Source organism: Plectrocnemia conspersa, unplaced genomic scaffold (assembly GCF_051122295.1).
Source record: "Plectrocnemia conspersa isolate PC_06_02 unplaced genomic scaffold, ASM5112229v1 ptg000003l, whole genome shotgun sequence".
Taxonomy (NCBI): domain Eukaryota; kingdom Metazoa; phylum Arthropoda; class Insecta; order Trichoptera; family Polycentropodidae; genus Plectrocnemia; species Plectrocnemia conspersa.
The window spans coordinates 14642111-14669279 of NW_028277167.1; the positions used below are offsets into that span (position 1 = coordinate 14642111).

General features: G+C 28.8%; 1 protein-coding gene across 2 annotated transcripts in view; it reads right to left on the reverse strand.

Annotated features, from left to right (window-relative positions):
- Dgk (diacyl glycerol kinase 1) overlaps window positions 1-27169 on the reverse strand; it is a 97711-nt gene that overhangs the window by 25776 nt on the left and 44766 nt on the right. For both annotated transcript variants that reach the window (XM_088183099.1, XM_088183097.1), the window contains exons 2-4: window positions 26811-26888; window positions 26551-26618; window positions 7045-7118 (exon numbers count right to left, since the gene is read on the reverse strand). In XM_088183099.1, the coding sequence (XP_088039225.1) occupies window positions 7045-7118; window positions 26551-26618; window positions 26811-26883 (215 nt within the window). In that variant the 5' untranslated portion in view covers window positions 26884-26888. The remainder of the gene's footprint in view (window positions 1-7044; window positions 7119-26550; window positions 26619-26810; window positions 26889-27169) is intronic.

A 27169-nucleotide genomic window follows, 5' to 3' on the forward strand; every position in this document is an offset into this window, starting at 1 on the left:
CTATACATCGTTTTCCAATAATGATCCTAGTTCAATTTCGTCGCTTTTCCCGTCGACACATTATTTCTCACAAAGATATTTTTCTTTTACAAAAGTGCGATAGAGAAAATGAAACGCAATTGCAATACAAGTTACGTTCCCCTGATCCGGCACCCTCGAGGCTTGATAAGTGGCTCCAACTGAACTAGTGAAAAATGTAACAAAGTAGATGGAACCTATATAACATCCTATATAGGTCACATACAGTATGAATATAAACCCGCAGCGTAACATTATTTTATTTTAAACTAATAGTGTGAATATTTTGCAACTCGCTATGCTATCATATAACGCTGTTCTGAATTAAATAAAGACATTCACAAATATTTTTTTACAGTGCAATTTATAATTATATGGATCAGCATATTAAATAAATCATAATTAAAAAAATACTTGTTTAATTTGTATTTGTACAGCCTTCCATAATCATATTAAAAACGATGGGAAGAAGAAGAACGAAATTGATTGTCAGTCAGAAAGTTAATGAAAGAAATTTAATCTGCCTATCTAAAGTAAACATTAGAAATGAAGTGTTTTCCCCGTTCCGCTGGCAACGTATATTTCCCTACCAGCTCGACCGCTTTATCGCATTTTCATTACCCACTTTATCCCTATATTGTCCCGGGAAACAATTGCGAATTGTCCATCTGTCTTCTTTGCCGTTAAATCCGACAATTAACCGGACGCCATCCATCTTATCGCTCATCAATATTCTTCTTTTAACGCCTATTTCACCAACTGTATACACTTTGATTAAACCAACCGGAAAGCTGTTATTAATCAATTTCGACAAGAAGCGAATATAAAAAACAGCCTCCCGAAAGCTGTCCCAAAATAAAATACCTCCTAAACCCTGAGGGGTAAATTGAGACGTATCAGACACAATGTGAAATCTGGCAGGTTTAACACAATAACAGACGCAATCTAAATTCCTGCCACGTGATCATATTAATGGTTCTAATTTATTAAAAAAAGTATATGCTAAAACTAAAGAGTTGCTACAAAAATAAACGTATAAGATAAGCGTAATTTATTCTGAGCTCTAATATTAAAAGATTAAATAAAAATCAAAACTTTTACCCCATGTATTATACAATTTTGTTAAAGGTTCAGCGTATTGAATTTCTAAATCAATCTGTGACTATACCATTTTAAAGCAATCCTAATTGTCAATCAAATTAGTATTTATATAATATTTACTTGATTTTTAAAAATCAACTTATGCTCTTAATAATATAACATTTGACTTTTATTAATAAAGAGTAAAGAACGAGTAAAAGACATTCATCCAAAATGATTATTATTAAAGAACATTTTTAGCAAGTTATGTATCATACTTTGGTTTTGGCAAAGTAAAAGAGATATTTATAAAGATTAGCGTATAAATATTTTATATATTATCCCATTAAATTAATGGCGATTTAATGATTTGTTGTCTCTATTAGGACAGAATTTTATGAACATTAATGTTCATATTACTCACATTTAATCCCTTTTTAGCTTTGTTGCAATTACCAGCAATGACATTCAAAGTTATTTCAACACTCAAAATACTATTTGGAGGCAATTTATGCTCTATATCTTTGCTATCAACAAAATCTCAAAGGTCGTTTACTGAAACGTTATATTTTATGATTTTGTTTAGCTTTATCAGTAAATTTTACATTCAATAAACTGTACTTTACAAATATCAGGAATTAAATAATTAATATCAGAGCTAAAAGAAATAAAAAAACACACGATATGTATTTTTATCAGGAACACATTATAAAATGTTTTAATAAATAATAAAAAATATTATATTTTTTTATTTTATTAATTAATTTTACTTATTATATACGTATTAATTATCTTTGTTTTATAATACCTTTCTTTTGCGATATTTTTTTAAATAAAATTTTTTTTTGGATCACCTTCGCGTTGAAATTAGTTGTACAAGCTCAGGTAAAATATTCACAAAAAAATGTATTCGTCTCGAATTTACCAAAAATCGAAGTGGTTATAAAAGATAATAAAAATGTATAAAAACCACAAACGCTCTAATAAATTAAAATGAGCATATGAAAACGTTATTGTATTTCCGCACGCACCTGTTAATCACGCGTGACTTAGAGAGGACAGGGCGATTAAAAATGAACGTCTTTCAAAGTATATTTATTTAAAATAAAATTTCCATTGACGAAAAATAAATTAAAATTAAGAAAGAATTTTGAGTGCTGAAATGACTTTGAATGCCATTGCTGGTAATTTATGATAACACAAATCTTGATATATAGAATTTTACATATGCAAAAAATACTAAGGTGGAACTTTTTTATAATATACTTATTTTTGAGCTCACTAATAAGCACAAAGATACATATGATCTTGGATACACTACTATTTTGTACAACAACTGAAAGGGCAAATAAAAAACGATCTTCTCGTCGACCGACCTCGAGAATCAGCTGATTTTGATCTCATCTGTGACTTTAATCGCTCATTTTCGAGCTGACAGTGAATTGATACGACGGTGACGCAGCATCAACGACATTATATGTGTATGTTACAGTGAATGTGTATTTTTAGTAAAGTTAAATTTTCATTAGTATCATTAAAATCAAATGCATTTTCACCGATAGATAGCGAAACCCATACACAAATTATATTATATGGATTAACAAAGAAAATCAATAGATATAGTAATCGTGCAGGACACCAGTATTGCACAATAACCATTTATTTTTAAAAACCATTATCTATTACCGCAAAAACTAAACAACGAATACTAAATTACAAGCTTTTTAAATCAGTAAGCAAAATCTAAATGTATTGATCCTGCAGCTTCTGGTGGTAGGTAAAATAGAAAAATATATTTTTTAAACATTCGTAAATGGATCACACAGCTTGTTTGATTAAAAAAATACTGCAAGGCAGCATCAGAAATGTTTGTTGTCATCTTTTACTTAAACACAATCTATCTAACACTATCGTTTTCCATGGTGTTGAAGTTGGTTGCAGAAATTGGTTTGGCCTCTGGAGAACGAAAGAGTGCCTATATTGGCCCGTTGGGTAAAATTAGTTTTTGCCACGTCTTAACTATTTGCGATCGTAGGCCGGATATGTATCGATTGGTGACGTCATAGGAGGAGTACAGTCCCCAGAAGTGGTAGGAGGAAGGGCTGATATAGTCCGACGCGGTGGTGACCTTCGGCGTGAGGAGCTTCCCGAAATAGGCCCACGTCCCGTTCGACTGTCGCTGCGTATCGTGAGGGTTTCGGCATGGCTCTCGGATAATGTGTTTAGCGGTTGGTGCCGGTGCTTGGAATGGTGCCAATTACTACACGCGATTCAGATTATTTTTTACCAAATCGCGGCTTATATGGAAAGAGACGTCCTTAGGGTAATGAAACTGAAAACTTTTCAAAGTACATTTAGTTACACTGCTATGTGTTGGCAGTTGTTTTGATAATATTTGTGCCTAGAATAAAGTTAAATTAACACATTAAATTAAATTTTAATGCAGAAGTAAATGTATGTATAAACATGATCCAAACATATGCTAGAAATTATTTGACATATAGACAGCATTGCGCATATACATGTTCATAATCTGACTATGATATAATACAGATATAAATTGATTGGTTGCGTGTTTTGTATATTTATTTGTTATTATTTAATAGTAAAACATAAAATATGTTAAAACAGCTCATCGAATATGATATGACTCTAGAAGACAACTAATGACAACTAGTAGTTGTCAACTACCCAGAAATACGAAAAGACTTCTTTAGCTAATTAAGTGCAAGAAAATGGTTTAATTCAGCATATACTATAAACAGAAGTGTCAAGGAAGTAAACTCATACGTTTTAAAGCTCTAAGTTTTCAGTGAAAAATATAAAGGCAATATGACAAAGACTGTGTTTTTGATTACTCCAAAATCAATACGTTGAATCTGTTTTTATATAATTCTATATTAAGGGACAGATAAGAATAGCGTTGAACATGTTTATAAAAAATAAACAATTTAAAGATTGTGAAGTAGTTAAAGGCTTCTGATTATTTAATTTTTTAAGTGTAAATATTTTAAAATTTCAATCTATAAGAAAAATTTTAGTGGAATATAGGATATGAGGCTTAATTTAATTAATTTTTAATTTAGTAAAGTATTAGTTATTATCCACAAAAAAAAATCAATCCATGTCTGATTACTAGCGCCTGATGTTTTATTTATGTTTATCCGCTGTGATAGTTTGCTTGGTTCGAGAAACATACAATAAATAATAATACTACTTTCAATAATGAAGACGTTGCTGTTTTTGCCATTTAGTCAGTTCGTGCGGTACGCAGTTGTTATTATTTTACTTTTCCCGTGGTATTTAGATTAAAAACTTGAGCCCCAAAATCCTATTTTTCGAATGCTAAATTTGCATTTTTATATGTGGCTGTTATTTAACTATACGTTATTAGGTATGTTTTTATATTTGTTGTAAAATATTTAGAAAATTTCTCATAATAAAAACTATAAAAACATATTTCTGTATTATTTCATTGGCTTTGTGTATTACAGCAACACAGGTGGTTAACCCATTATTTTCCATGATGGACCGCCATATAATTCGTATTGATTTAAAAGAGATAAAAAATATTAGTATCAACCATTGAGAAAGTCCACAGCTGCATAATATTAACCCATAAATATGAGGAATTTCTGGAATTTCAGCAATTACAAAGGGTATTTTTCTGATTGTCTGATGTTAGTTGTTAATACCATGGCTGTTAAAAATAACACAAAAATAAAAGATAAATTTTGCAAAACAAAAAGGGGACAGGATTAAAGATTATCTATAGCCAGGTATGCTGAGGGACGGGGGGAGAAACGGGAAAAAATCCTGGTGCCCACTCTCCTTGAGAGGCCCGACTCAGAAAAAAATCTTATCAAGAATATATATTTATAAAAAATAAATAAAAACTGAAATCAATTAACGAACGTTGTTTGCGATGTATAAGTTTATTTTACTTTTTTTTATACATAATAAAATAAATAAAAGGAGTGGAACATTGCCTTCAAAAGCACCCACTTTCTAGGAAGTACTTTCACAATAAGCATTATTAATCAAAGGAACAGACTGTATTTTTGATGATAAAATTTGTGAACTGAACACAGAAATTAAAAAATATTTACGTTAATAATTTATTTATAAGCTATAAATAATTGCAAAAAACAGCTACATCTTTAGGACTAAATATATATTTTATTTTTAATCAGGAACTAATAGACACAGGCTAACAATAATTACCAATTATTTTAATAAAATTTATTAAAATAATAAGATTCGTTTTATATACAACATAAAACTGCAACGGAAAGAGTTTCTTCAACAGCAGTAATTGTTAAAACAAAACTTTGTTCCTATTTCAAGAATATGTGTATTTTTTCTGTGGGCATTAATATATGTATGTATCTGATTTTTTTTATAATGAAAAATATTTTTTTAAAAAGAATACATATAATTAAATATATATTATAATTTATTACTAGATGCTTAAATATCCTGACAATTCTAACAATGCAAAATCAGCGCTTGACCGATGCTGTGCGTCAACGGAGTCGACAGATTTGGATTAGCTTGTAAAGACACCAGACCTAAATCTAATAAAGGATTTGTGTCTGTGGTAGAGAAAATTGCTTCCGCCCATCACCGAGTTAATGTTGATAACAGGGATTGCAGTTATAATAAACTTTTAAAATTGTACATTAAGATAAATACAACGAAAATCTTATTTGCCTTATAATACGTATATTATTACATATTTTATTTATTGGTAATAGATTCAATGAGGTTTAAGATTTGAAGCTTAAAGCCCTTTATAGAACGAAGAAAGACGAAAATCTGATGGCTTTACGACAGATACACACATTCAAACCTAATGTTTCGAGTAGAAGTCATAAAATATTGCGATAAACATCTATACCGTCTACCCTTCCACTTGCCTACAGATTCAAGCTTATTTACGATTATCTTTCGTGTAAAATGAAACCTTGCCTTTCATCAAATACATACGAAAATATATGAATTTTATGGCTTGCATGAGATAAATATTAATGTTTTACTTGCCGATATCGATATTTTGGAATTAAATATATTATCAGTAATATTAAAGAGCAAAAAATATTTCTAAAAAGATTTATTGCATAGATAAAATATTATTAGCTGAAACGGATCGGATAAGAATAAGATATAGATACGGGTTAAAGATGAAAGGTTTTTTAACCTTTAACATTATTTGCGTTTAACTATATTTAAAAAAATCCAGGGACTGTGTTTTTTCATAATCTCCAAAATCAAAATCGCTGACTTTTTTCATAAAAATGTAACATAGTTACGATTTTATGTCCTATGACGTATATTTAGTTACGTCACGAAGTTCACCGTCATCGTGCACGTATTCGTCCAAAATGAGTGTAAAAATATTTTTATAACAAACCTAAAACTAAAATAGACCTTTATTCGTTATATATTTAAGTCCATTCACGTTCTATATTTGTTTTGAAGGTTTCTCTTTCATACATGAATGAATTATACGATGGCTTTTAAACGTAACATTTCGGGTTTACGCCGCGGGCGTTTACTATTTCCGACGTAAGTTTATACGCTTATATTAAACGGATATCTATACAATATGAATGAAATATAAATGTTGGATAATTTGGGTAACTAATGCTTATTTTGAATATAACACAAAATAATAAAGGCAAAGTATAACATATGTAACAACATTTCTTACTAATTTTAGCAAGTGTAATATTGTTGATTGCTTTTTAACATTTATGTTTTAAAACTCTTTCTTAATTATCCTTGAAAACAAGCGTCTAGGTGGGATTCGTGGAGGTATATGGCTCTTTGCTAAAGTTTAATCCCGACACAGGGCACGTTGTATAACTTTGGTGGCGGATTTCTGAGGATCGTGTGTGATTCCAAGTATACTATATACGTTTATAAGTTAAAATAGAACAATACCTTGATAGTTCATCTGGCGTCTTGACGTCAAGAAAAGTGTCCAAAAATTTTCTGAAGCCTTCATAGTCGATGTCCTGAAAATAAAAATAAAATACATTTATAAAATAAGAAAATAATGAGCTTGATAATTTTATAATTTAAATAATAAACTCATACATTCTTTGTTTTTTATTTATTATTTTCACTTTTCTCGTAAATAGAAATCTCATTTTAAAAAGTATGAATTTTCTATTTTTTAGGTATTATAAAATAAGATAATAGGCATATTACTTAAATTAGATAAATACCTACGTATAAACAAGGATTTTGGAGACGTCAAGAATATTTATAAAGCAATTTACGTTTGGATTGCTTTATACAACATAGCAACACTACTTATTTATTAATATAGTAACTATAGCCACAGTGTATTTTTTAACATTCAAATGTTTTTTTATTATAAACCATAGTATCTTAATAAATACCTACCTCATATTTTTTATAATTAAACCATAAATCTTCCTAATTATTTTATTATTAAACGCTGTATAAAGTGATTTTTGTAGGTGAATTGGTCAGTTAAATCGGATGATTATGTAATTATTCTATATACTAGCTTTAAGATTTAATACTATTTTTATTGTTTTATAACATCATTAACATTAACAGAAACAATCAAATTCGCACTTGCACACAGAATTAGGAATTGCCACAACTGTTTTAAGCGCAGACTGCATGCGCAGCAAATAAAGATAAATATTGGTAAGCAAATTTATAGTTTTTATTTTATTAATAGTACTATTTTTTAATACAAATTAAACCATTTTCTTAATGCATCATAATGGTCATTAATACAATCATTATCGTGCACACCTAAAATAAATGAGTACAATACCAAATAAAAGTTTCTAGTTCCTCATAACTATTGCCGTGAACATCCGTGTATTTGGCAAGCTTGCTGAGAAGCTGGATGGTTCGTGCAAGAGGAGTTATTTCAAGCGCTGACGTCTTGGCCGCAATGGGCAAGAAAAAGGTACGCGATCGCGACTTTCGGCTGAAAACATTTTAAAGCTTGCAGCCGAAAATCGCCAATTATTGACAAGTTGTCAACGCCGCCCTTCAGACACTTAAAATGTTTCATTAAATAGACTCCTCGTACATCATTTTATTATAATTTAGTATATTAGCAAATTATCAGTAGCCGATACAGAAAACATACAAAAAGTAAGCCGCTACGCTATTTGTACAATAGAATTTTATTTAGTGGCAATGAGCTGTATTTTTTCAGAAAGTTATTAGAAAATCTATATCAAAAAAAATAGTAAAATATTGAACTGTTATTTCTGGGTTGAATAATTAAGGCATCCTTGAGTTGATAAGAGATCTGCAAAATACAATATAAAAATTGTTTTGCCTAGTTTAGTGTGATGCATTGATAGTTAATGTTATTTACTGATTATTGAGATTTTTTAAAACATGTATTACATGATTAAAAAATTAATACAAAATAAAAACTTTTTTTGTATTCATATTGTGCATACTTAACGATAAGCACATTTAATAATTTCATAAACATAACTTATATAAAATAATTGTAAATATATTGTATATATTATAGTTCATTATTAATTTTAGATAAATGCACTACTAATATTTTGGTGTTGAAGATATCTTCATATAAAACTTTGTGGTTAAACGCTTAACATTATATGATACAAAATTATTATTATTTATTTGCAACAGTTTTAAAATCATGTACGATTTATAAAATTAGTATAGATTAGTTGTTCAATGTCGTGTAGTTTTTAACTCGTTTTTGAAGAAAAGGTTTCACTCTTGAATTTTTGGTTTGACATAAAGTGAAAAGCAACTTCATTCTCAATTTTTTTATAGTTCTCCTTGGGATAGCTCAACCTGATACAAGTTTGACTAAAATGTCGTCTGTTCCAAATCAGAAGCAAAGTATTTAAGTCAAGTTCTGATGTAAAAGTATTTCAGTTTAGTCTATGTTCCAAATTTTAAACGATTTTGAAGTCAGAGGAGGTACTACGCTATGTCATACTTTTAGACGTCTGGCTAATGCTGTACTTTGGGGCAGAAACAGACTATTTTATTATGTGTTACCTTTCTTATATGATGTACCTTGATATACAAATCTGAAGCAAAATTAATTTTATAGCTGATTTTGATTCAACTAAAATACTAAGCTGAATAATACACATAATTATATTTCATTAAATACTTTTATATTATATAATCATAGTCTAGAATTATTATTATTTCTTACTAAATTGTATCAGTAAGTTAGAATAAAAATTTCATGTTCATTTAATATATAAAGCTATATACATAATCGTAAAAAAATTGTAACTGAAATACTACAAATCATTCTATTTATATAAAATTATAAGAGAAAATAATAATTGAATCCTCGCCTTTTATTTATGAGGGCAAAATGCATGATAAGCAAGTGGCACCAGCTTCTCGTGTTTTTACTGAAGTTTTCAAAGGGCCTCTATTTGGTTGCGTCACGATTCACGGCGCTGGGCGTCCGGAATTGTGGGGTGGCGTTTTTGAAATGCAAATTTGACCCTTGAGCGACGACGACTTTGGGATAGCGCAAAGTAGCCCTCGATGGGGGTGGTTTCATAGGTTGGTGTGGGTTCTCTCTAAAAATTACGCCTCTTCGAGATTACGACGCCTCGGCGAAATCAGGGGTGCAATTGCTCGCGACCCCGAAACGAACATAATTACTACCCAAAAGAAACGGGGTATTTGTTCATAGAATTCGTCCATAGTCGTCTGTTTTTACTTTATCGTTGAATGGGGAGGAAAAATTAATTTTGACCGAGACGTTGTTGAGTCAAGAAAAAAATGTAATAATGTCCCTGAATTAGAAAGGGTCCTTATGTATCTTTGGGGAAAAAAGGCAATTCGCTTTGTATTGTACGTATTTATTTTTAATGTCGTATTTTTTAATAATTAAATACTGGTATTAAAATATACGTATCATTTTTTAATTGTGTTAAACATTATATTGTCTTAAAAGTAAAGTAGCAGCGATATTCAAATTAGTATGATTATATAATTTAATTTATTAGATACTATTACATGTGTATTTTAAATTAAAATCTGCTTTTAAAAGTTTGATTATGAATACTTATCAGAAAATTAAATTATATTTTAAGGTTTTCTTATCTAATAGAATAGAGCTTTTGCGTTTTAATCAAGTTATATTTTCAATTCAAATTTTATTATGATTAAAAGACGCCTTGACACAAAAAATAAGTGGGCTTTTTCGCGAAGAATAAAAATAAGATTAACGATGGTCTTGTTGATGTTCTCCCCCTTTCTGTTATATATTAAACTGTAAAATATAAAACCGAGTGCTGATTTTAACCGGATACTCAGTGCTGTAAAACATTCAACTGACAAAGGGAGTCCCTTTTCGCGTTTTAATGGTGATTATGCCGTGCATATTTATAAAATTTTATTTATAAGATTCATAAAGCTTGTGTTTTTGAAAAGCTCGCGTAAAAGTACAACATAAATAAACATGATGTAGCGGCATCAAAAAAACGACAAAGAAAAATATAACGACAATTATAATTAGACGTTAAAGAGAATAATGAACTCTTAAATATAAGAGTTACAGCAAATAAAAGCTTTTTTTATGCAAATCAAACATTTAAATTTTACAATTTGAAATATAAATATTGTAAATTTCACAACCCTCTACAGGCAACCTTTATTATATAATGTATATATACATATATAATATAAAAAGACGATTACTTAACATTTTAAAAATGAACTTAGATATATTTGTGTATCAGTATTAAGAGTACTTCATACCTTAAAATTTGACGTAAAAACCAAATCATAAATGACATTATATAATATTAAAAATTCTCAGATAAGAAAATTGTGATTATGCTTAAAATAATAACTGTGAATCTAATTACATTTTTGTTTCGAACAGTTTTGCTTAGTTTATGATTTGATGTTAGATTTGGTGTCAAGTATTCAGTTACCCTAATATCGTAGTGATTTCATATTGTGTGACTTCTATCTTATCCTTTCAAGTATTTATTTTGCTATAACATAAGCTTAGTTGAAAAAAATATGGAATAGCATTTAACATCTTATTGAAAAAAATATGGAATAGCATTTAAAAAACATGATTCCAGCCCTCATGACAAAAATGGCATTTTATTTATTTTTTAACATTGTAATATAATTTTTTGAATAAATAATAATGAGTACGAGTTAACCCTTTCATTGCTACAAATAAATATAAAAAATAGCCACCGTTGCGACATATTTTCTGAAATCATATTTTATGCAAAATATTTTAATTAGGCATTTTTTATTATTAAAAATATCTACTCTTAATATTTACCTGATAATTAGTCGTGTTTTCTTTGCTGCTCAGTGTTGCCATATAGTGAACTTTTAGTCCAGATCAAAAGCAATAAAATTTTGCCAATGCTTTATAATCAAGCCTTTATTTTAAAACCTTTTATAACAATATTACGAGTGAGAATTGTATAAAGTATATATAAACCGAATTTTGCCCAATATGAGAGCGCAAAAAACAATTATCACTTCTCAGAAGTCAAAAATCCACGTCAAAAGCAATAAAATCGTGCCGTCGCCGTCACAGTGGGAACGCTCGTTACCGAGCGTTCCCACTGCGACGTCGCCGACACGATTTTATTGCTTTTGACGTGAATTTTTGCCTTCTGAGAAGTGATAATTGTTTTTGCGCTCTCCTATTGACCAAAATTTGGTTTGAATATACTTTAATCAGCCTTCTTATATTAATTAGTAATCGTTAATTATATCGGTAAGGATATCCATCATATTTTTAAAACAGAAATGCAGACAAACTATGGAGCAATATGTGGGACACGATATCTGTATGTACTTATTCTTTCGTTTATTTTCCCCTGAGAGAATAATTGGCTTAGTTTGTATCTTGAACTTGACCTCATAAAAGTTCTAAGACTCTAAATAGTTTTAGAGCTTTCATTAGGTTAGGTTTGAATTAGAACATCAACTGACAAATTGCGCTTCATAGGCATTTTAAAGGAGCATATAAGCTAAATTTTATTTTCGCCTGTAGAAATATGTCCCTACTGGTAAAAATGTGTTTGTACTTTACTAATGAATATAAGTATTTAAATATATACATATTACTATATGTAGAAAAGTTCAAATCATATAATTTTGATACCATCTGCCAGATAATTTATATTTTCACTAGTAAAAATATATATCTACTGGTGAAAATGTATTCCGATATAATTTAACTGAAATGACATATTTAAAAAAAAAATTTTGGGACATCTTTGACACTGTTTTTTATAGATTTTCTTTTAGGAATAACAACATGAAACTGAATGAATTATTTATTTATTTTGCTTCATTAAGTTGTCAAATTACTGATAATACAATCCATAAAAACATTAAATTTATATTATTCAGCTGGTGTTGTTAATGATTATTGGTTCTTTCTTTGCTTTTTCCTTAGGTATTCAATCTGAAAATTCAGATCGAATACCTAAATTTACTGCTACTAATTTACATTCATTGAATATTTCCTCTCATGTCTAATAGTTTTTATACGTTCAAAAAGCGATAAAGTCAACAATAATTTGCAAACAAATTTTAATGAGCCAGGTCAAAAAACTACAATCTGTCCCTTTGAGTAATAATCTTTATTATGAAAGTACTACCTATAAAATTGCTGCTTTTAAAAGCAATGTTCTGCTTTTTTTTAAAAAAAATATGTGTAAAAAGGGCTAAAATACTGTAGTTTAGTTCAGAATCCAGAGTCGGGCGCCGAGAATTTGTCCTCTTGGAAGGCCTCGTTGTATTATAAATTTCATATGGTATATCTACAATAGAACCTTTAAAATATGCATAAATTGTATCTATAGAAACTCTATTTATTGATCCATTTTTAAATAAGTTTTATTTAATTTAAAATTGTCTTAGAAAGATACGAAAAGTTAAATATACTAAGCAAACAAATAAAAGATTTTATATGTTATATTTTTCATAATTAAAATTATAGTTTTGATTATAATTTTAGTTATGTGTCATTTAACATAAAAATACATTATAAATTGTATATATTATACAAAAATATTTTTTTTAATATTGTTTTGATGGTGTCACATCGAAAGTTGGATACTGATTTAAAACAGCATTGTTTTGAAAAATCTGCCCAAGTTAAATGTAATAATTATATTAAACCATATTTTTTAATTTAACAGGGTAATATCTGTTTAAACATATATGTTTTTGGAGTAATTATTACATTTTTTTATTATAAAATCGATAGTAATCCTAACATTGAAATTAATTATTAGCGTAGATTTTTAATAATGCATTTTAGCTAGCGCTGCTGCTTTTTTTTTTGCTCATCCAACATATATTTGCTAATAGATAGGAATTCGTAAATATATCATAATAACAATGTGTTCCATTATCAACCAACAATATAAAGTATAAGATCTGTGTAAAAATAATAAAATTTCGTGCTATATGCATCACTGTGTTTTTCTGTTTACATTTGTGTAGTGACATATTTTTTTCATATTAGTGACATACATTTTTTCTATTAAAATAGATGCATGAAAGCATATGTAGGTTTTAAAATTACTGAAAAATATTTCTAAAGCAAGGTTAACAATACAATAGTTTAAAAGTCCACTGAGGTCCGCGTTTTTGTTTTGATATTAAACATTCCAAAGCGTAAGGGAATTTTTATGCCGCGCCCTTAAATAGAGGGACACAGGCGGAATTTTTAATAACGGCGTCCCGGCGTAAAAATTGCCGTAGTTAAATCATCGATGGCTGAAGAAAACGACCGACAAATTGGATAATCTGAGTGCTTAACTAGCCGTAAGAAAATACCGAATCACGCGGAAAAGCTCCCTCGAGAAAGCACGCTTAATGAGATCATAAAATAAATATAATAATTTATATATCTAGACTGAACATAAAAATATTGACCGATATGTAGGGCAAACAATAATATTAGGTATCTATAATAGTTCTAGTGGTCTAAATTATTTCTGCACATCGTCAGATTTCAAGTATATTTTTTACATTATTGTAAACTATACATATTTAGGTATATGTTAAATATTTGGATCAAAATTATATTCTATTGGTTGATAAACACATATTTTAATCTTTTAAACAAAGGGTTGAATAAAATAAAATCAACACTGTTTCATATAATCATTTAGTAGTCACATTAATATTTTTAATTTAAAAAGATAATTATGATTTAATATGTAATTTAATTTACTTATTTTACAATGTTATATATTTAAGCATCGTACCCTTTAAGAAATTAACAGAATAAAATAACCGAAAGACTTCAATATTTATCAACCATGGTAAACATAATTAAATGTAAATGTACCTTATATATTTATGAACTGCTTCAATGTTTAATTTAAGCAAACAGTTGCAAATCTTCACAATTGATTATGATGCATGAGATAACGTAATTGTATTTTATAAAACAGTCATCTTTGATATTATTAATTAAAAAAAAAATCGAACTTTGCACTTGCATGTTTGCTAATACATATACATATTATTATGAAGTTGAAATATTTATTAATAAAAATTAGTTAAATAAGTTAGTTTAGGAAACTCGTAAGATTATTTATCTTTACTTTAACATTTTTCTTTATTATTTATCTTCCTTAATAATAAAACTTAGACAGCTAGAATTAAATGATTAATCTTATTCGATATTCATTTAATTTGGAAAACTCAACTCAAATCATATATCACGTAGAGCTTATTTTTTTTATTCTAGCTGTCTCTTGAACATAATGGGTTAATCAAAAAAGTTTGACATTTTTAGATTAATTTAGTTAAAGTAAATACGTTATTTCTTAGGTGGTTTAACTCTTATCCATATTTCTATAAGCTCATTTATTTAATAATAAAAAAATCATGCGCCTTTAAAGTAAAACTTAAATTTAGATATTTTCCTGCCTTACTAATTATTTTTTTTGGTATTTAAAAAAGAGTATGATTGGTTATTAATAACAGATAAATCAACTGCAGTTAGTAACACATTAATATTCTCAAGATTATCCCAACTACACTGCATAAAAATAACAATATCAAACAGTGGTATAAGTTGCTAACTAAGATCTAAAAGAGTTCCAATTTCATATGAACCTTTGTGTTTTTATGATTTATATCGTGTCTTAGAGAACGGAATCAGAGATTAAGTTTTTTTAGTTTTTCCCAAACTTACGGATAAATACCATGATCAAATATTTATTTAAAAAATTGCACTAAAAATACCGGATAAAGGAAGCTAATCACTCCTTTCATTTCAATCCTCAGATTTGGTACAGCCTAGCTGATTTTGAGCCACTCCAAGATGACCTGAAGATTCTACAAAGTAGAACTATGCAATAAACAATTAATGTATGTATCAATATCTATACCATATCAGCACCAATACATAAAAAATCTGGATTGAAATCCTATCCTCTAATGTGTCTGTGATTATTACATATTATAATTATAATCGATTACCACAGGATATGTTCTCTTATTTTTTCTAATTTCATTGCTAAATAATTAAAATAATACATAGTGAAGTATATTAATTGTCATTATATGAATAATAAAATATTTGTATCTGATTAAAATTATGACCTCATTACATACTTAGTGGTTGTTGATTGTGTTTACATGGTTGAAACGCATTATTGCAAGGAAATATTTTTTAAAAAAATACATAAATAAATAACATTATTACTAGCTTTGGTGTCATTATAATATTTAAAAAAATTACTATTGCTTCTAACAGAATATTTTTTTACTTATTTTCTTAAATTTAAACTAGCCTTTTTGCCTATAAACTTTTTTGAAAAGCTTTGATCCATTGCATGTTATTTGCAATGGCATATTATTGATATTTTGCGTAGTCTATTTTATGGGTTTTAATTGTTGTTTATATGAAATGGTGATATGAATTTTAAATACATAATCGATACAAATTATTTTAAAAAGCCTAAAATAATATATTTAATACTATATATGTATGATATTATATTGTAAAATATAAAAATATTCAGCAATTTGTTTGAGCTCACTGACAAAAAAACTAAAAGTCGAAAGTTGCCCCAAAAGGTTGCTGAACCTTGTCTTAAAAAAATCAAAAGTAAAAGTAGAAGAGAGAGAGAGAGGCTGAAGGGCGGCGCCGGGTTAGGGGTGTCAAAATTTTATCAAATTATTTACGCCGCGTCATTGTGATGTAATAATTTTTGCGATAATAACGCCGCTATTATCTTATCGTCGGTCCTTACGTATATTATTATATAATCTGTATAACACATAATGACGAAAAAGGGCCGAAGAGGAAGGCTCCGGACAAATGGGCTTTGCGTTCCGAGAAACGGCCGCCGACAATGGGAAATGCGAGAAATAATGATGATCCTTCCGCTTTATGACCACCATTATGCATATTTATGACCGATATGGGAAACGTATGAAAAATGCTGATAGTCCACTTATTAACAACTATACGTGTCGGTTGTGGGGTAATTTGTGAAAGCACGACTCGCGCGTTTTATTTGTCTTAACTAAGGAAAACATTCTTCTGAATGGTGTGATTATGTCTCTATGTGCTCTGTCAATGCTCTTCTAGTGCTCTCTTGATGCTCTGTCTGTAATACTTTGCTCGATGTGACACATATTTTATATTCATAGTTCAAAGAAGCTGTGATAAATCGCTAACAAAGATAATTAAGTACAAATAGGAGTCTCTCCAGAAACACACCCTTAAAATGTTGATGTCTATCAAAGAAAGCGGCTTCATATGTGACTATTATGAGAATCGTTAACCAAGGGGTAAAAAAACAAAATAAATTCATGGCTTTTTTCTTATAAGGGATCGTTGCGGAATTATGTGGTTATTAATGGCTATTGTGCAATATTGCGTGTCCTGCACGATTTTATATACATTGTTAACGCTACTCGTTTGTAGTATGGCATGTATATTTTTTTTTATTTAAAGCCATTTATTGTCATTTGTATGAGGTCTAAATTCATCATGAACGACAATGTATTGTCATTTTTTAAATTTATATTTCAATGGGTCAAAAAAACAAAGGAAATTGATGGCATGTGTTTTTTTCCATACAAGAGATTGAGTTTTTATCGCTGCGAAATAAGGTGATTATTAGTGGCTATTGTGCAATATTGCGTGTCCTGCACGAATTTTATTTGCATTGTTAACGCTACTCTTTTGTAGTATGGCACGTCTCTCTTTTGTAATGTCATTTGTATGAGGTCTAAATTCATCATGAATGACAATGTTTAACGGGACAAAAAAAGCTGATTGACATTGCACACTGCACACACTGACATTGCACATATATAATATGAAAATCTCACACGAAAAAACTTTTGACAAAATGTTTCTTGTCGATTAAATTGAAAAAAAAAATTGAACTACTAATTAATTACATATATAACTAATCTCGTTTCAGGGTATTTAGAGATCTAGTTACACTTTTACTTGCTGTAAATGCTGTTTGGAATTAAAAAATCAAATTAAAATTAATTTGTTTACAACAATTAAAACTCAAAAAATATTTTAAGATTACCTGTTATATGAAAACCTAGTCGACTAAAGAAATTTTCATAGACTGGTTTCATCATATTATTGTATTAAAGAGGTAGAAAAATATTGCTAATATGAAAAAAAAACATTTATCTTTTTATAGTAAGTCATTTTTTACTGTTCTCGCTCGAGAAAATCGTAAATATTTATATACATACATATGTAAATATTTACCTATTTTAATTAAAAAAAAGTATTTATTTATTTATTTTTAAATAGTGTAATAAAGAGTTGTTATGGATGCAGGTAAACAGCTGCTTATAGTTTGGCATGGTTATAAAAGTTTGTTATAAAGAAGAAGATCAGCGAGCGCCAACAGTCGCCAAAAAAAGTGAGTTGCCAATGTATCGTGTAGTTTCAGGCTAACTAACTAAATCAACCCCCACATACATTTATATAATGTGAATCTTTCCATTGCAATATGATCGAGGCTAACGTAATACGTTAACTCAATCAATAACTATTAAATAATTAGTAAGACACCAGACTAAAAATCAGTGACAACTTACAACAAAGAAAGACCATTAAGTACGACCTTACTTAATTTTATTTTAATTGATCATTAGGATATGAAACCGAGGGTCAAGACACCACTGTATGTATATTAACTTCTGGTATTTTTATACAACAATGTTTAGACTATTTAAGTATTAATACAATATTTTTTTTTAATGCAGTGTAATATAAAACGTTTTACATATGTATGTAAAAGAAATTTGAAAAAACAATAAATTTCGATATTGATTCTAGATGTCACTAATAAAAAATATTATCGATCATAAATCAATATATGTTTATCTACTATACTAATAAAATTAATCTGAACTGTCTTAAAGAAAAAATGTATCGACATTCCAATTTTTCTTAATATTTTTTTCAGTTTAAAACTAGTTGTTTTTGATGTAGCAGTTATTTCTCTTCAGGTAAATAATATTTTAGGACATAGTCGTTTTTCAATGAAAGTCTTTGATATATCTTTAATTTATCCACAATTTTCTGAAACCATGTGCCAACTATATTTGCTGTATGTCAATGCTGGCAGAAAACATTGATCTTTTGGTTCAAATGTTTGATTTTGGAATGCTAAATTTAGACGACCGAATGTGCTCGTTTTTCCGAAGCAAAACAATAACGGATTAACGATCTGTTTTCTTTTAAAGCCGTAATAAATCCGCTATTTCACAATGCTGTATAAACAAGGCTTAAATGTATAAATCTGATTCCAATTGTTTAATTTGTACACAATCTCTGTTTTTTATAGTGGAATGGATTATATCAAAAATATTTCATTTACATTCCAAACAATTTATTATTGTTATTTTATTAAAAAAAAAAACATTTTTAATTATTGAAATTATTATCACGTCTACATTATGTATTAAATAAATACAAGCTGCTGAAAGAATAATAATATAATGTTACTCATAAACCGGAGTAGATGCCATGTGTTCTGGAATATAAATAGATATACGTGTTTACATGTTCATATAGATAGGGATATATTTGGAATTAGAAGCCAAACAAAAATACAAAATATTCCCGCGTTAATTATATAAATATCTTTCGCCGACAACTCATAGATTTTTCATATGTCGTAAATAATAAATTCAAAGCATAAATTTAATAATAAAATCATCTATTTTCGTTCCCATCGCCGTTTCCATGGCTTGATTTATATTTGCGCGTAAATCTTTTAGATAGCACTGTGCGAAAAATTATATATGGATTTTTTGTGTGTAAGATTTCGTCCAAAGATTTTTTTTCTTCTTTGGCGCTGAATCATGAATGAAAGACAACGGTCTAATTTGTTACATTATTATAAAACACAAAAATATTACGTAATAATTTAGTTGAATAAAATAATATATTAATCTCAATAAGACACAAAATAGCGTGTAATATATCTTTATATTAATACGAAAGCAATAAATTTGCGTGATTTATATTTTTACGTGTAGCACGCAAATGTATAATATAATAAAATAAAACATTATATTATGAAACATAATGTAAAATATGAAATCTTAAAACGAATACTGATTTTATCACAAAAACGTGTTCATTAAATATACAAATACACAAAACCGCAAAGTATCATATTATTAATGTCAAAATTAATTAAATTGGGTTAAAACAATTTTTTTTAATATCAATCTCTATTATAATTAATATTTTACATCAATAATACGATAATTGTTATCAACAAAAACTAACAACGTTCATTGTCTATTTTATCATTGAGAATATTTAATTATTATCTAATATTGTTAATATTTTTTTGTAATAAAAGCAAAAAGTTCTGAAGCGCTTGGTCTAACTTTTGCCACCCATAGATAATAACAATGTTTCTTGGAACCATTTTAATATGAGAAAACGCGATAAAAACTTTTTAAGGTATATATTAATTATTGTATTATTACACGTTTCTAATCGCTTTAGAAAAATTATATTTTTCAGGCAATATCAGCAGCTATCAGCTCAAAAAGTATAACGCCAGAGTTTATTAGAACCCTTGGCTTGTAGGAAAATTATTGTATGCTTCATAACAGAGCAGCACCACAGCGGGTTGACAGTAGTCAAATTTTCGTCCTTGCCCGGTCCGCCCCATTAATGCATCTTTAAATTAAGCCTATACCTATATCAACACATACATAAACAACAACAAAAAATAGAAAATTACATTAAAAACAATAAATAAATATTGAATAATATACTATGTTTTTGAAACAATATGTGTTTTGGAAACAGACGTAATTCAATTTTTTGGAACATGCATTTTTATGAACTATGCGTGCTTAAAATTTTATTGTATACAACAAAAAGTCCACTAGCTTTTGAATTCTATATTTTAATTTATTTTTTTTATACAAATTTGACAGGTTAATCCAATGCGTCATGATGATAATATTTTACAAACAATAAGTATAGCATATTTTTTTTTTAATTTGGTGCGCACTTAATATATTTAAGCATTTTAACCAGATATTTTTTTGCTCCTCATAGCTATTGCCGTAAACATCCGTGTGTTTGGTAAGCTCGTTGAGAAGCTGAATAGCTCATGCTAGAAGAGTGTTCTTAAGCGCTGAGATAAGAATAAGGGACGCGATCGCGACTCTCTAGGACTCTCTCCGAAACTTGCAGCTGAAAGTCGTAAAACTTTTAATTGATTGTACTAATTTTCTTATTTTGTACTATGATTATCAGCTATAACAATAGATATGGGCTTGAAATTTATATTTTTATTGTGTTTGAAAAATTTAAATTATAGATAGGTATATTCAATTAACACAAATTATGTTTTCCTAGCTTATCTTAATCTCACAGATGAATTTTTTTAATCATAGTGACTCGTTTACCATGTTGTAACTCATGTTGCAACGGAATAATTACTGTAAATAAATAAATAATCTTTTTGGGTAACTAACAAAGATAATATAATATATTGTTGTATATTATACGTCCATTGAAATTTATTTATTTCAAACTAAAACTAATTGTATATCAAAACCAATTTATTCTACTTGTTTATTTATGTTGATTCTACACGTCCTTTGGATTAACAAAAATATAGTGCCGTCTATCCTAGCTTTTATCTACGAGATTGACCTAGTTTCTCCTATGATTTGAATTCCACAATCCCCAATGTGACATTGATAGAAAAAGGCAACCCATATATATTTAATATTCGACTGATATTGGTAAAATAAACATTTGCTTACACGTTTAATAAAATATGAACTAAAATTTAAAATATTGATATTTATTAAATTGTTGGCTATAAATAAGCTACTTAGGTAATCAGTGTGTTTCAAGTTTTGAATCTTATTAGAGACTTTGAGAAAATCTCTTGATAAATGACAGACAGGCGGGCACTACATGACATTTAATATATAAGGTATGACGTGTATTTGTTTTAAATAATAAACATTTTCTGAGAAATTAAACATTAGTAAACATATTAATTGTGAGATTTTCTTAAAATACAATATGAGAGACCTTGTTGCTTCTGCTTAATTGTTTTTGGTATAAATAAAGCTATTGTATATAATATTAAAGTCCTACGCGTTTGTATGTGCTTTGTCTTTATCTTTGATAATATAAATAATTATAAACTAGATCAAATAACAACCCAACTTTAAATCAATTAAATTACTAAAAATATTTATTTAAATAACTTGATTATTTAACGGAAGGAAATATGCGGAAAACTTTTTAGTTAATTGCTGATAATGCTAAGAATACATTCATAAAATGTATTTTGTACTAATTTCTGTAATGTTTTTTACTATGACTAAATTACAATTTATTGTTTCAAAAGAAAAACTCTCGCCTAAAATAGCACGGATGTACAAAAATATGAAAATTCAATAACTGTAGATAATTCGATAAAAAGGATCGAAGATATCAAAGATGGTAATAAGCACCGAGACGTTAATTTAGTTATCGAGTTTGAGTAACGGGAAGAATCACAGTGATGCTTCTGGGCGCTTGCCAAAATTTGCCTTTTAGGACATAACCGTGCACTTGGCGACATTGGCCTTTAAAATGGAAAGTCAGGCACGTGCCTATCGAGTTTTATTACCTTTACAATAAGGTCGTTATATTTACGATTTTACTGCTGTTGCTGTTCTGTTCCATAATTCAGAAAGCTGATAACCATAAGACATGCAAAAAGTTATTTTGCATAGGTAAAAGATTAAATTTATCGCCTAAATTTACGCGGATCTTCGCATCAATTTACGAAATTTTATTTACATCAACACGATTCTTATCGATATAAATATAACTTAAAACAACACAGCTTGATTTATTTTATTGAAAAGCTTAAATTTAATAATTCTCCATTTATACACCGCCTGCTGCACTTTTTCATTGTATTTGAACCTCTTTTTAAGCCTCTTACTTCCTATCACTCTTTTGAGCAGTTTGAATATATAGGCCAACCGTCGTCAGAGCTAACAATATGATCTAGGTAGGTTGCACTCTGGCATTTTGATTTCTTGATGAACTTCTTGAGAAATGAGAATTCATGACTTCACTTCTCAAATTTCTCTAGAATTCTCGAGGAATTTTTATGAATGAAAAATGTATGGTAAACAGTAAAGTATTGCAAATATATTATAACATATTATTATATTCTTAAAAAACCCTTTAAAAAACACATGCCATATTAAATAGAATCAAATATAGTCATTTTTTTGTTAAATAAATTTTGTTAAAAAATTAATGACATTCATGTTTCGTTTCTCCGATTATATAATTTCTCTTTAATTGCCCGTTGAATTTTCGATCTTAGCTCAGAATTGATATTTTCCAATTGTTTGAATAAAAAATTTAAGGTCCCTTCGGCTCTCATTAACAATCGTGAGAAAATTGTCAATAACAGCTGTTGCTAAAAACAATACACAAAAACCGTTCGAATTATCTAAAAAATAGCCGTAAATCGATTTGCATACTGCCGGTAACCATGCGTAACTTATTCTTTTCGGAGCGGGTTTTTAGATCACCAAAGCAAAGATAAATCCGCCGGCCGGTTAAAGTGATAGAAAATCGAAAAAAATTGTGCTTATTTAAATAATTTCTTACTTCCGAGAAAGTATGTATATTTTTAAACATCTGGCACGAACACCTTCGTAAATGTTTCTTCTTTTATTAATAGCAAAAATAAGGCTAGTACGAGTGTCAACAATTTATAAACATTTTTTTCTCATTCCCAGACCCCTATTAAAACCTCATGGCCTCCTAAAGGCATGAACTCGCCTTTGTGCAGCGTTATAAAAAGGGCAGGGGTTGCACACCTTTTAAAAATATTCGTACAAATTTAATTTTATATAATAAAAAATGCTTAATAAAAGTTCTAGAGAAATGAGAATTTTTGTTTTGCCATTTTTCTCGAGAAGAAACACTAGCTACCCCAACTAGATTCTAGCAGTGCATGTTACGAGGCAAGAATCAGGTGCGGGGTTCTACCTACAAAAATAGTTTGTAAAAGTTAGTACAAGATTATTTATAAATGTGTTTTTTTATTATTTAATTTAATAACAAAATAGCGTTTTTTTTCAATGTTGTATATTTTGCAACTTGAAACTCGAGATAAATTACGAAAAAGTTGAAAATTCGTAGTAATTTATCCCCGGAACGAATCGAGGCAGAATTATTTTATAATATTATATAAGAGAAAGTTTTTATATGAAAAACTGAAACTCAAAAATATATGTACAAATTAAACAAATATATAATAATGTATTATTTAATTACAATAATCTACAAAAAAGTGTTTTTTTTTTGTTTTAAGTAAAAAACATACTTGAATTTATCATTTTTATCTATTTTATTTTTTACATTTATTTTTTTTTCTAAACCAGACTAATACGTATTTGTGTCCCGTTATATATATACCGTTGTGATAGATCGCCGTATCTCCACCACATAGGTTAGAATGAATCGTAAAATGTAGGCGTACTTCTCGACGGCTGCTAGGTCCGCAGGCACTACTCGTGGGACTTTGGATGCTCGTGTGTCATGTCTTTCGTGTTTATGTACAAGTCACTATATTTAAATGTTACAATATGTATTTAGAATGTCATGACAAATAAGGCTAATCTGTAAGAAAATTACAGCAACTTTTATGGAACATAATAAAAATAATTTAGATTTTAATTCAAAAGCTGTCAGTTAAGTTGTAAATTAATTTAATTGTGAAAATTTGAATATGCCAAAATAGTCTTAAATTAAATTCAACTTTGTTTATATATTGAAACACGCATTGCTTTTTTTTAAAGCAAAGAAAAACTGTCTTTTTCAGACGTCAAACACAGATAGAACTCTTTTAATTTGCAAATTAATTGCTACTACCATTCGCTAGCTATATGAATAAAGGTTATCAACTGTGTAATTGAGTCTTGAGTAAAGTGAAAATGTCAAATTAATTTGTTGCTTATGCGGATATATTCTATTTTTCCAAGTTATTTTTAAAATTGCTTTGTTTATATCTTACGCGGTGATAGGAACAAGTCGTTTTTATTTATCTTATATACTTATCATTGTTACCGGTTATATTATTTTTAAGATGATGGTTTTAATTTAATATGAGAATCAACACCTGATCGTGACATTTAGTCGATATGACAAATTTAAAAACAAAATAAAATATACACAGTAATAAAAAATATTCCATTCCAATGAAAAATATGGTAAAACACCTTTCAACGCTTAAGAATAGAAGGTAAATTATTGTTTTAATTCAGTACATATGTACATACAAATAGTGTTGTGCCCTGACTCGGGTTTAAGTTTTCACCGTACGTAGTTATAATGAGGGACCAGGGTTCAAATTAACTTTCCGACGACACATATTAGAGTCATATTATTTAACATAACACTAAAATTGAATGACAAATTATATTATAAGTATAATATTGTAAACTTTAAACATAATTTTATTTAAAAAAAATGGTTTATCTTTATAATTTTGATTTAATATGATCCCACGAAAATAATAAACATGTCATTTTCTCAAAACATTCAATATTTACTATTGAAATGAGATTTTTTAGGATACATTAGTGAATAAATAAATAACGTATTATGCAAATGCTTTACTATTAACTTGCGCAATACGTGGTTCAAATTTATGCAGTTTATTCCGCCATTTCACTTCTACACAAACGTTTGTTGATATGGTTGGATCGAATTAATCCACACGATTAACTTCTAATGAGTTATTTTAACCAACGGCGTGTCGTGTATGCACGCGAGAATTCCTCTATAATCAAAACTGTTCTTCCACGATATTATGTGATGTTTAGTAATCTGCCCTAATGTCCGTGCCCTTTGCCCTTTTGGGATGTTTATGTTATGGAATACCAGGGGGAGAGATTACGGAGTAGGAGGCGGGAGTCTGAGGAGGGTGACCTCTCGCTCAATGGGGTTTTTGGGGGTGACGTCAGCCTCGACCTTTGAGTGGTGCAAACGCACTGGCGATTTTTTTGCCCGCTCATTAATGCCACATCACTCGTCGCCAATGGATGTCGCCGTTGACAAACAGCCCTCCCCTTTGCCTTTTAATAATAAATGTCCTGGGTGTATAGATATTTTTTCCGGTTCGCTTTGATTGATTGTTCGGGGCTGTCCGTCATACGCGAGTTCGGAATCAACAGGTGGATATACACCGATATAATCTAATACCCATTTTTATGAACTGGATTCTAACGATTTTGCTGCCAAAAAAAATTTTTATAGGTATTTTTAATGTAAAATATTAAGCGGTGACACTGCCTAGCAACTAAAACTCAAGGGTTAAAATGAATTAATTTAAATTATTTAAATTATAATCGAGATCAATCAATTCAGAAAGGTTTATATTAATATTTCACATAAATATAGAGACTATATAATATATGATACAATAAAATACTAATAGATAAAACCTGAGAATTGTAGCAAAACAAAGTATATTGAATCAAAACATGTTACATCAGCTTTAATGCTTTTTACAAATCAATGAATTAAATTAGTTTATATGAATATCTATTCAACTGTTTTTTTTTAATAAAAATAAATGAATATTTTAATAATATTTTAATATAATTCAAATTGTAGGAAAAATATTATTTTCTATATGGTTATTGTAAAGAATGATATATCATGTTTATATTTTAACTTTTAATATGAATTATGTCAAGTCAATCATCTAATGTAATTTTGCATTTACCAAAAAAGCAAAATGTACGACCCTTCGCGAAAATTCACTCGAAAGCTTTTATTATATGTATGTACTCTTTAGTTCAAAGTTCAAAGTAAATATGAATATACAGAAATAACTTATGAATATTACAAAGACATACCCCGTCGGGACTTTGTCCTCTCGCCGCGCAAAACTCTTGTAGCACTTGTTGAAGTTGACGATTCGAATCTGCAATAGAAAGAGAGTAAATTTATTCAATCCACGCAAACGATAAGCAAAGAAAAATATAATAAACGCGTTGGCAACTTGGACGACTTCCAGTACGGTTAATAATTGCGTTTATTCTCCGTTGGCAAAGTTGACTAAACCCACAAAAGTTATAATTGATATTAGGTATGTATATGCATGTGTAATACTTACACTCGGCTAAATCCTGCAGCTGCTGAAATTCCTCCGGCGACAATTTGTCCCATCTCAGAGCCATTTCTCGCATCTAACCTAGAAATAATAAGAGCATTATTTGCATATTGCCTCAAAGGATTATCTCGGAGCGCAGCCCGAGTCTCTTATCTGTTTGGTTGTTTAGGTGAGGGAACTTTTGGAATTGTTGAAAAGCAAACCGCCACTGGGATATGTATAATTTGTTTACCCTCACCGCGAGCTGCCCATGACGAGAGCAAATGAATTTTCGCGCTTCGGGCGTCTGAAAATCCGCAATCACTCAAGATTTGCACATTTACCCTTCCACTTTATATACTTGGATACAAATTTAGTATCCA